The sequence below is a fragment of the Saccopteryx leptura genome, chromosome 3 (genome assembly GCF_036850995.1).
Source record: "Saccopteryx leptura isolate mSacLep1 chromosome 3, mSacLep1_pri_phased_curated, whole genome shotgun sequence".
Lineage (NCBI taxonomy): Eukaryota > Metazoa > Chordata > Mammalia > Chiroptera > Emballonuridae > Saccopteryx > Saccopteryx leptura.
The window spans coordinates 27782969-27795400 of record NC_089505.1 but is presented as its reverse complement, the minus strand read 5'-3'; the positions used below and the strand labels follow the sequence as shown (position 1 = coordinate 27795400).

The following is a 12432-nucleotide window of genomic DNA, read 5'->3' as shown; positions in this document are numbered from 1 at the left end:
AAGATTCTGGTGCATTTACAGCTTCATCTGGAAGCAATAGTAAAGGGAGCCTATCCATGCCAGCAATGGACTCAGTTAAATCAAACCGGGGACACTACCAACAGGAACGAGAACACAAGACTATGTGAAGAGAACTGAGAGCTGTCACCACCTCTCACCACCTCTCGGTGTGGGAGACTGAGACTAAGAGCTCAAACAGAGAGACTTCTGGAATCCCTTAGCTGGGGGAAGAGATCTTTGCCCACAGTGAGTGGCCAGTAATTCTTGCACTGGATGCTAAAGCTGCACGGTTTCGGGGGCATTCCGGGAGCTACCCGGATGGGGAGGGCACCAACTAAGAAGACGAACAATGTACTTCTTAAGGCGTGTATTATACATTTAGACGTGTATTTATCTACAGTCTGATAGAGACCAGCCAGAATGAGTTACCTACCAAAACGTACAAGTCATCATTTCCCACGTCAAGAGTGACTGTGGATACCACATCTAACTCTGACTCAACGTGGGTAATGAGTGCTGGGTACGGAATAACAATGCAGGTGAGCCTGGCCCTTTGCCACACCATAATAACGGCCACTGGCACTGATAGACAATGTCAACAGAACTGCAGTCTGAACTAAAAGTACCCATCTGTCTGGTCTGAAGAGATGTCTTGACTCAGAGGCAGTATTTCCTTAAAGAAGTATACTTTACAACTTATGAAAAGAAATCTCCATGGCAAAACGTAAAAACGTATCTCATTTCTCTGAGTTTGAGAAGTTATTTTAAACAGTAAGCTAAAGCAAACCCATGTGCAGAAAATAAATGTATTAAGCATATGGCTTGTTTCAGGGCACGAAAATCAACATATAGAACAGTTATAATCACAATGCAAGATATACTTTAAATAAAAGAAACAAAAAAAAGAACTAAAAAAAAAAAAGAGTTAAGTGAAGAGTACTCACTGGAAACCTAACTACCGTAACATCTGTCTTTGTGGCCTCGACCAGGAAATCCATCCAGAAGTCCACAAGTTCCTGTAGGGCCACAGGCTGCTCTGTAGTCAGTTTCACAAAGTGCTTATATATCAGAATTGTCTCTACAATAGACTTGAGGTACCTAAACATGAAGATATAAAACACATAAAAGGCAAATTTAGAACCTATTCCCCTGTATCCTGGTCTTACTCTGTAAATGTAAATATGGCTTTAAAAATTACACATTCAGAATCACCTAACAATACTTACAGTTTCATACATGTCATGGACTTTCCATGTTATCTCACATATATCTCACAAAAATTCAGTATAGCAGGCTGGTTCATACCCATTTTAAAGATGAGAAAACTAAGGCTTAGCAGGTTTAAGCAGCTTGGACGGGGTGATACATCTACTTAAAGCATGACTTTAAAAATAATGCCTATATTTCTATTTAAGGATTAATGCATTTGCTTTAAAATACACTTCCTTAAGAAAGATTTTCTAAATAGATCCTTCATAAGAGATCATTATTTTTGCCTGAAGCAACTCAGTTTATACATTATACAAATATCCGCAAATCTGATGACAGCTGGTGCCTCGAAGAAAAGAGTTAGCAAAAATAAGAAGCCAGATAGTGATATGAGAAAATGAGTATGCCAGCTAAACCTGAAACTATAAACACGAAAGCTAGAATTAAGTTACGGAAATTCATGGTTACTACTACTGCATAAAATAATGTCCGTTTTCTTGTCAACAGAAGCCAGGAGACTTAAAACCAAGTCACTCTGTACCTGTGTTTTTCTTTCTTTCTTTTTTTTTTAATTTTAAAAATATTTTTATTTATTGATCTTAGAGAGGGAGGGAGGGGGAGAGGGAGACAGGATCTCTTCCTGTATGTGCCCTGACCAAGAATCGAAACAGCAACCTTTGTGCTTTGGGGTGACGCTATCATCAACCAAGCTGTCCAGCCAGGGCTGTACCTATGCTGCAGTGTCGCCCTCCTCTACCATCAGAACAGTTAGCATTAAGAAAGAAGGCTGGCTGCATTTAACGCACGCATTTACTGGTTCGTGCATTTGACGGCATTTGCTGAAAGCCCACTGTAAACACACTACTGACAACACGGCCTGTTCTCAGGTCGTAGACAGCACTGAGGAGACAGTGGGTGAAGGGTATTACAGCATCACGTGACCTTTATCGATGCAGCTACAACTATACAGATACGACTAACAAAAGTGCTGTCAATATCAATAGAGAGATAACCATGGAATGCAGAAACATAAAAGACAATTTCACGAGATAAAACAATCACACGCGTATGCAACGATATCCATGAACTTCTATCTGGATGTGGGAAGGGCTATAGGTCAGGGTCGGATTTTGAGCAGATGTGATCTGTGAGGTTCCTCAGGTGGAGAAGGGTGCTGGAAGGGGCATTCTCAGCAGCTGCTGAGACACAAGGGTGTGAAGCCACAGTGCGGCATGCTCAGCATGAACGGAGAGCAGTGTCACTAGGGGGTGTGACAAAAGCTCACGCTGGAATGGCTAAGGGCAAACCTTGCTTGCCAAGCAAAGGAGACAAACTTTACCCCTTCGGCTGTGAGGTGCCACTGAACTATAAATATATTGATTTAAGGATTTCAGTGCAGGGGAAAGGTCAGAAAGATCACAGTGGGAGTGATGCTGGAAAGGAGGTAATCCTTCAGGAAGCTATGAGGACCGGCCCTGGTGGTTTTCTCCTCACCTCAGCTGTTCCCTCTGAGGAAAGCAAGCCAGTCAGTGGCCTGGGCTCTGAGCAGCTCTAAGCCTTTCTCAGTATCACTGTTAATCTCAAAAGTCCTTCTAGCTAATGGTCACTCATCACACGTGATGCATAATAAAACCAGTACCGTTTTCCAAAAGTCCTAAATGCAGAAGGAATCTTGTTTTCATCTCTCCAGCTACCACATACATAATGATGACACTTGGGTGCATGCCAAGAACAATTTGAAATTAGAAAAACACACATATATAGAAAACACCCAAATGTGTCAGTAAACCTAAGTAAAAAAAAATAATTCCAAAACTGAGACTAGGTCGTAAAAAAAAACAAAGGGCATGTGTTTGGAGCAGGGACCTGGGAGACTGAGATGGAAACTGTAAATCTGCTGACTAGACATGTAGGTGTGATGTCTGAGGCTTCCGCACAATTTCTGTGGGTAGCCCTGGGTTCGTGGGTGGTCAATGTGAGAGGAAGGCTCACCTATGTCTAAAGTCATCAGAACCTATATTCAACACGTTTTACTTATGGACATCACTTTCTCCCTCTAGATTCTGCAGTTCATTTTCAAAGCAAATAAAATAATCCGTCAGTTCAACAAATACAACAATTTGGAAAGACGTGGGAGGAGCTGTTTATAAAAAACAATTGCATAAACACATAACAGTTGATTACCACGCTGGTGTCTTCAGTTTAAAAAGCTTTTCAGATGCTTGAATGACTCTCAAGTGGTCATTGGCCAGAACACTGGCCCCCAGAAAAAATCCAACTTCCCAGTAGCTCTGGAGTTTTTCCAAGTTTCCCTTTTTACCAAGAAGGCTACTGAGCTTCACTCCTAGAAAACGGACAAAAAGCACAGCGTTACAAACACACAGCAGCTAGGCAGAGCTGACGTTTTATTAAAGAACAAAATGAAGCTTTCATTATTCTTTCCAGATCAAAATAGCATTGTTACCTTTCTGATAATAAAAGGGTTTGAGTTCACTGTAAAAATATGTCAGACTGGGTGGGCCAGTGGCACAATGGATAATGTGTCTTCGTCTGATTTCAGGTAAAGAAAAAAAAAATGTCAGACTGATCATAAAGGTGCACGGAAGAAAATGAAACTTACCCATTAACTTAAAAACCCAAAGATACCTGCAAAAAAACAAAAAACAAAAATGCCAAATGATGTACACTTTGATGCACATCATTCCAGAATTGTTAAGTATGTCTGTATATGCAAAAATTAAAAGGTTAATGGCCCTGGCCGGTTGGCTCAGAGGTAGAGCGTCGGCCTAGCGTGCGGAGGACCCGGGTTCGATTCCCGGCCAGGGCACACAGGAGAAGCGCCCATTTGCTTCTCCACCCCTCCGCCGCGCTTTCCTCTCTGTCTCTCTCTTCCCCTCCCGCAGCCGAGGCTCCATTGGAGCAAAGATGGCCCGGGAGCTGGGCATGGCTCTGTGGCCTCTGCCCCAGGCGCTGGAGTGGCTCTGGTTGCAACATGGCAACGCCCAGGATGGGCAGAGCATCGCCCCCTGGTGGGCAGAGCGTCGCCCCCTGGTGGGCAGAGCATCGCCCCCTGGTGGGCAGAGCGTCGCCCCTGGTGGGCGTGCCGGGTGGATCCCGGTCAGGTGCATGCGGGAGTCTGTCTGACTGTCTCTCCCTGTTTCCAGCTTCAGAAAAATGGAAAAAAAAAAAATTAAAAGGTTAATAACACCAAACACCTGTCATGTAATCTTCTTCATTCCCTTACTTATAGTATGGATCCTTTATAGAGAAATATACTGACGTTCAGTTGATATCGGTCAGCTGAAGTATAAATATATGTAATGTCTTTACTGTGCAAGAGTAAAATGTTCCAATAGTAAATAATTTTATATGCAAAACAATTATAAAGTTAAAATAAGGAAACTGACATAAACAGTATCGTGATGACTGATGCTTTGTAACAACACTTGAAATCAAGTAATGTACACCCTCCAACTTTGTTCTTCACTACATTTTTGTTCTTCTAGGTTCTTTGAATTTCATAAACATTTTCATTTCTACTCTGCCTTGCATTATTTTTGCATTTTTAATTATTTTGCTTAAAGAGAGTATGTCCTTGCAGAATTCATTAGTGCCACAAACATCCACAACTGTCAAGAAAATGATCGGAGATTTGGGGAGTAACATAAAAAGGTGGGATGTGTCACCCCAGTGCCATGTAAGGGTATCTCCACTCAAGGCCCGTGGGAAGGTAGAGTTAGTGCATCTCACTGTGGGGTATTCATTAAAGATCTCAGGGACATTTACTTGTTAACTTGTGAGGTTTTGTTTCATAGAAATGCAAATAATTTCTATCTGGCAAAAGAGAGAATCCTTAAGATTATGATCTGTTGAACATAAGCCAGTTTTGTTTTTTTTCTTTAAATTGAACTCAGAATCTTACCTAACATTTCTTTGTTAAATTATCTGTAAATACTCTACTTCTTAAATGCTCTTTGAACTGGACATATACTTTTACCAGTTTTGATATCAACTGAGTTAATTAAAGTCTCTTACGTGCATCCATTTTATAGTTCCTGAGTTATGAATTTATATTTTTTGAAAAGTATACTTTAACAAGATAAAATAATCTTTAAAGAACTTTATGCTACTTTTTATCACATAATTTCCACTTAAGCCATGAATATTTCAGCAAAATGTTCACTCTTCACATTTTGTGGTAGTTTAAAAAGAGAACAGATTTGTCACCTTAAAATTTCATGAGAAGAATTACACACGTGTGAGAAGAATTACACATGTGTATGCAATAACATCCATGCTCTCCTATCTGAACATGATAAAAATATAATGAATACAAAGGAAAAAATAAAGTGCACGGGAAAAATGAGATGCAAAAAACACGCCTCTACCTGCCCAGGTAAAAATGAGCATCTCTTTATCGTGTGTTACATGTAGAACAATAAAACAGGACTGATCTAGAAAAAAACCGTGTCAAACATGTAAATAGGAACTAAGAAAATGATTAATAGTATAAGAAGTATAATAATAGTTTTTAAATTAAATTTTTTTTGTGTGTGTGACAGAGACAGAGAGATAGACAGAGAGAGGGACAGATAGGGACAGACAGGAAGGGAGAGAGATGAGAAGCATCAATTCTTCATTGCAGCTCCTTAGTTGTTCCTTGATTGCTTTCTCATATGTGTCTTGACCAGGGGGCTACAGCAGAGCGAGTGACCCCTTGCTCAAGCCAGCGACCTTGGGCTCAAGCCAGCCACCTCTGGGTTCCAGCCAGTGACCATGGGGTCATGTCTGTGATCCCACACTCAAGCCAGTGACCCCTCACACAAGCTGGTGAACCCATGCTCAAGCTGGCAACCTCGGGGTTTTGAACCTGGGTCCTCCGTGTCCCAGCCTGACACTCTATCGATACACTGTGCCATTGCCTGGTCAGGGTTAAATTAAATTTCAGATTTATTCTTGTACACCAAAAGCTCATTTCACAAGGGTGATATTTAGCTTTGGCCTGGGCATAAATCTGTCACATGATCATGATATCAAGCCATTAGGCATTTGGACAAAATGTTGTTTTTATAGCAAAGAGTATTTTAGCATATGGATAGTCACAATTAATTTGTGCATAATTATAGCTGATGACCACTTTTTATTATTATAAACATTCTTGTACACGTAGCTTTGTGCACTTACTCATATTTCTTTATAATAAAGTCCAATCCCTGGACTTGTTTGGTGCAGATGTGCCTGTTGTAAGTTTTGATACATTTTGCCAATTTGTCCTGAGCAACGTTGCACCAATTTACATTCTCACTAATGGCACCTGACAATAGTCTCTTGGACACCTTTCCCAATTATTGATACTATCACGTCATTTTTACCACTCTGATGGAGAAAAAAAACCACTGCCCTTTTTCAACCATTGAGATAGACTATCTTTTCATGTTTGTGCTTCTTTTGTGAATTAGCTTTTTTTTTTTTTTTTTTTCTGAAGCTGGAAACGGGGAGGCAGTAGAACAGACTCCCGCATGCGCCCGACGGGGATCCATCCGGCATGCCCACCAGAGGGCGATGCTCTGCCCATCCAGGGCATCGCTCTGTTGCTACCAGAGCCATTCTAGCGCCTGAGGCAGAGGCCAAGGAGCCATTCCCAGCGCCCGGGCCATCTTTTGCTCCAATGGAGCCTTGGCTGCGGGAAGGGAAGAGAGAGACAGAGAGGAAGGAGAGGGGGAGGGGTGGAGAAGCAGATGGGTGCCTCTCCTGTGTGCCCTGGCCGGGAATCGAACCCGGGACTTTCGCATGCCAGGCCGATGCTCTACCCCACTGAGCCAACCGGCCAGGGCTGTGAATTAGCTTTTTATATTCTATTCACATGATGTATGAAACCTGTTTCTACATGAAGATAATACCCTGTTAGGTATGAAGTTAAGAACATGGCTTTAATTTCCTTATATTTAAAAGCTTCCCCCTCAAGGAATACAGGAATAAACATCTTAGCACATAACATTTCCCCTCCAGATTTGGAGACCATTTCCATAGGAACGAGTCTCAGAAGTCGTGTTATACTTGGTGCAAGGCTGCATTTGTAAGGCTCTCCTGACCCCTCGTGTTAAAGCACTATTACTGATGTACAACTATACCTTCTCACCATGTCCTTACCAGCTGGATACTTCTCTTTAAAGAATCCTGGCTAAACTCATAAGCAATGAACAGTATGTTACTCCTGTTTCAAAAATCAATTATTTGATTCAATTGTCTGTTTAGACAATTTTAACAGAAAATGACCTAATTAGAACTGGTTGGCTTCTAAAGAATTGAAGATTACCTAATAGTTGTTTTTATCATAGATTTACAACTTGGAGCTACTATTAGATTTAAGACAGCTTTGATAGAGAAAGGTAGGAATCAGAGCCTTTACTGAATACTCATTAGATGTTACCATGGTGCAAAGCATTGGAAATATAACTTTCAACCCATACAACCACGCAGTGAATTAGAGATTAAATCCTTTTTGCAGTAAGGAAAAAAGAGCTCAGAGACCTTTGAAAACTTGTCTAAATTCACACATTCTTCATACATAAGAGGTTATTAGATTCTTTCCATTTCAATTTTCCATTACTGAGAATTTCAAACATACGTGAAAGGAGGAAAAACATTACAATGAAGGGTCATAGTTTCAGTTACTGCTAACATCTTGCAATTGCTTCATCTCTTTGAATATTTTTGTTGCACCATTTCAAATTAAATTACAAACATCATGACATTTCACCCCTAAATGTTACACCATGTACCTAAAAAATTCTCCTATTTAAGTACTGCACCTAACAAAACCCATAATTTCTTAATATTATCTAGTCTTAGGTCCTAATTGAACTTCTCTAACTGTTGCTTAAATGTTTTATATAGTTTTTTTTTCCCAAACCAGAATCCAATCAAGAATCACAACTGTATTTGTTTTTTCTGTTTTGTTTTGTTTTGTTTTTGTTTTTTTACAGAGACAGAGAGAGGGATAGACAGAGACAGGCAGGAATGAAGAGATGAGAAGCATCAATCATTAGTTTTTCATTGTGACACCTTAGTTGTTCATTGATTGCTTTCTCATATGTGCCTTGACCACGGGCCTTCAGCAGACCAAGTAACCCCTTGCTGGAGCCAGCGACCTTGGATCCAAGCTGGTGAGCTTTTGCTCAAACCAGATGAGCCTGCGCTCAAGTTGGCAACCTCAGGGTCTCAAACTGGGTCCTCTGCATCCCAGTCCGACGCTCTATCCACTGCGCCACTGCCTGGTCAGGCTGCATTTGTTTTTCATGTTGCTAGATTTCATTTAACATAACCAACTCACCCACACCATTATCCCATGACACTGATATTGTAAAGAGACAAGGGGGCTGTCTTATAGAAAATTTCCAGTTTTCTGAGAAGTTGGTCACCTTTGTATATAACAAATGAGCTGCTTTGTGTTTGCTGATGAATTTTGGTTTTGTTTTGATTTCTTTTTCTTGATTATCTTTATAGGTTCAAGAATTTTTATATTCAGTAATATATACAAATTTTATTTTTATTGCTCCCTGAAAATGAGTTTCAAATAGTGGTTTGTCTCAATTCCAATCACACTGTTCTTTTACTATATACCATTACTGTTGGAGACCCAAATCTGTACTTCTGATTCTGTCCCATAAAGTATCCTATAGTTAAAAAATTTCAGCCTGACCAGGCGGTGGTGCAGTGGATAGAGTGTGGGACTGGGATGCGGAGGACCCAGATTTGAGACCCTGAGGTCGCCAGCTTGAGTGTGGGCTCATCTGGTTTGAGCAAGAACCCACCAGCTTGAACCCAAGGTCGCTGGCTCCAGCAAGGGGTTACTCGGTCTGCTGAAGGCCCGCGGTCAAGGCACGTATGAGAAAGCAGTCAATGAACAACTAAGGTGTTGCAATGCGCAATGAAAAACTAATGATTGATGCTTCTCATCTCTCTCCGTTCCTGTCTGTCTGTCCCTGTCTATCCCTCTCTCTGACTCATTCTCTGTCTCTGTAAAAAATAAATAAATAAAATTAAAAAAAATTTTTTTTAAAAATCACCCAAAATTAGAGAATTATCTTTTATTTACCTAAAATCTGAATATTAATTTTAAGGTTTGTGAAGCTGAAAACAGGACAAAAATATAAGATGTAATTGTCCTCTTAAATCTTAGTTCTAAATAGTCTAAACATCAGTGATTTTTCAATAACTGGAAATGTAAAATACAGATTATACAGCAATTAATCATAACCCCAAACACACAAGTAGAATTAAGAGTCTTTAGGCAACAGTGTAGTTAAGAGTTGTTCCTTACACTGGAGTTCTTAAGATAATATGTTTAGCAATCTTCAAAGTTAGTGATCACTTTATGATACCTTAATTTTTAATTGTTTATCCTTTCTAAATAAGTAAAAATTTCAAAATGCACTTTAAAAAATAATTTCATAAAGAGAAGCCTGATTACTATAAAGACTCAGTAATTCAGACTAATAAGTTTGCAGGGAGCCAACAGAAAGAATTAGAGAATATAAAAAGTCCTGAAAAATGTATTTAGACATTTAAAAATGCTTTTTAAAGTGTATCTTTAAAATATGTTAAGTATGTTATTAATTAGTCTTGTTTTTGTTGTATACTATTAATTACTATGAAAGTATCAGACTATTTTGTCAACCTGGTTTTCTTTGAAAATCTCGTTAGTCTTATTTTACAATATAAAAATTAACATTTGGTAGGTCACTCCATGTTGATTAGCATAATTTATAACTGAGCAGAATCCAACATGGCGTCTTTTAACTGCCTTTTAGTTATTAAAAACATAACCTAGACTGCTCATCATGGTATTTTAGAGGTCCAAGATTTAGCTCTTGCAGTAGCTAAAATCTCACTGTTGTCACATTTTAAGCCCAAGTTTTGCAATTTCCAAAATTTAAAATTCAATTTCATAATGTTTCTGTTCAATATATATTATGAAAGAGTCCTTTTTGGAAAAGAATTAAACTATGTTGCCTTTATAAATTTCTATTAATTACGGTTCCTAAAACCTCAGTGCTGACCATATATCTTTTTTTTTCTAGCTTCCTTAAGATATAATTGACATATAATATTGTGTAAGATTAAGGTGTACAATGTGTTGATTAGACATGCTTACATATTGCAAAATGATGATTACTACTACAGCATTAGCTAACACCTCTATTAGGGTCATATAATTACCATTTCCTTTTTTGTGGTGACATCCACTCTCTCAGCAGTATGGTTAGACTATCTTAATCTACATTTAATTTAAAACTGAGAACTTAGAATAGGTACATTTTCAAACCACTAGGTTATTATTGATCTACCTGTAAATGCAAATGAGTATTAATTCCTGCAATAATCAGAAGGCATCAATAAAACTTCACCTTAAGCTCAAGAATAAAGCAATACAGATTATTTTTAAATCACTAATAAAGGAGGTGTTTTAGCTAGTATAGACTTTAAAATTAACCATAGATGCAAAATCTTATTATAATCATAATTTCTAAAAAGCACAAGTTACAATGTATTTTCTCTCATTTCATTTAATGACTGAAAAAATTACTTCAAATAAAATTTTTGTGCATTGAGTATCATCAGTGCAATCTAGCAGCAACAAGTACTCTATCATTCGTTTAGACTGAGTCTTTAAAAAAACAACAACTTAATTCTCCAACGTTGTTGCCTTCTAAGATTCCCCAGAATATTATGTATGGCATTTTTATAAGCCCTTCCCAAAATAATATAAAAAAGTATAGGACTCATTATTTTTTGAAGAAAAGTTAAACAAAAAACATTCTCCAGTTAGAAATCTGAAAGGAAAAATTCTACTGTTCATGATTTCACTAACATCATTATTTTCCTCTATGAAAAATATGGCCAAATATTTCTATGTTTGTCGTAATAACTCCTACAAGAGTTGAAAAGGTTCTCTAAAAGGGGGCGGTTACACATTAAGAGCAAAATCTAACTACCATAGATAGTAGTCTAATCTCCGGTATCTTAAAAAGAAAATGTTATCAAAGCCAGAACCAAGAAAAATCACATACAATTTGTTCACTAATATGCCTTAATTTTTTTACATTCCAAAAAAGGGTCAACAGATGAGATAATGTCAAAGAGACAAAACACATCCTATCAATGGCTACAGTTCAGAGATGGTCTTTGAGGAGATCCATGGCTGCCAACACCATCTGCTTGACCTGGTGCTGGGGGGCTTAGGGGGGCTCTGCCCCCAACTCCACTGAAATCACAGGGGTGGAAGAAAAAGAAACAGAAAATATCAGAGGCTTCTTTTTCTTCTTCTTCCATTTTTTAGTTTGTTTTTCTTTGAGCACCAGGAAAGCAAAAGCAAATCAAACACAGAAAACGTTCCTGATGTTCTACAAAATACTACCTTACTTGTGAGTTGGGAGTCTGACTGTAGAGTCCAGATTGTCGAATATTAGTTTGAGCTGCAGAGATAAATATTAACCAGGGGGAGATTTTGAAACAGGCAAAATAAACTTAAAAACTGAATTACATCCCAGTATCAGGATTCTGCACAATAGTATGAGACACTGAACAAGGAGATACAACCAAAAAATTTTTTCAGACCTCCAGATGAGACAGAAAGCAAAGGTCTATCTATGATGGACTCCTTTTCTTTATATTGAGTTGCATCCAGTTCATTGAGTTCCATGTAAAATATCAAGCGGTAATTACCAACTTTCCGGAGCTCAAAGGAAGATTCAAACTGGTGCCCAGCTGCCACCAGGAGAACTGCGTAATTAATTCCTGACTGTAGTGTTGGCTCACTTTCAAATGCCTTTTTGAACCTATAAAAAAAAAAAAGTACAAGTTTACTTTCTCAATCATGAAACTCTGGGTGTGCAATTGCTTCTGTTTGACTAACTCCAGTGCCTGGCAAGCAGAAATATTCCACTGGCCTTCACCCCGGACTCTCGTGTGCTATTAGGATTTAATGCTTAAGTGACTGCAAATCCTCATCCTCAGCTCCACTGCATTCCGCCCCCAACCCACCCTCACCCTAGCAGCTGAGTCTTTAAAATAAAGTCCTCTCTTCAGCAGTTTACTGGAAATGTGAGATTGTGTTTGTGCATGTTGTGTGCATGTGTAACCAGTAAAAATTTAAAAGTGATAACCATGCACATATTTTTAAAAGTGGCTTTATAAAAAGCCTTAAAAGCATGCATAACA

The 12432-nt window shown here is 38.7% G+C and overlaps 1 protein-coding gene across 2 annotated transcripts in view; it reads right to left on the bottom strand.

Annotated features, from left to right (window-relative positions):
• Positions 1 to 12432, bottom strand: part of MAP3K5 (mitogen-activated protein kinase kinase kinase 5) — a 193445-nt gene that overhangs the window by 82154 nt on the left and 98859 nt on the right. For both annotated transcript variants that reach the window (XM_066373149.1, XM_066373148.1), the window contains exons 8-10: positions 11938 to 12050; positions 3394 to 3553; positions 945 to 1098 (exon numbers count right to left, since the gene is read on the bottom strand). In XM_066373149.1, coding sequence (XP_066229246.1) covers positions 945 to 1098; positions 3394 to 3553; positions 11938 to 12050 — 427 coding nt within the window. The remainder of the gene's footprint in view (positions 1 to 944; positions 1099 to 3393; positions 3554 to 11937; positions 12051 to 12432) is intronic.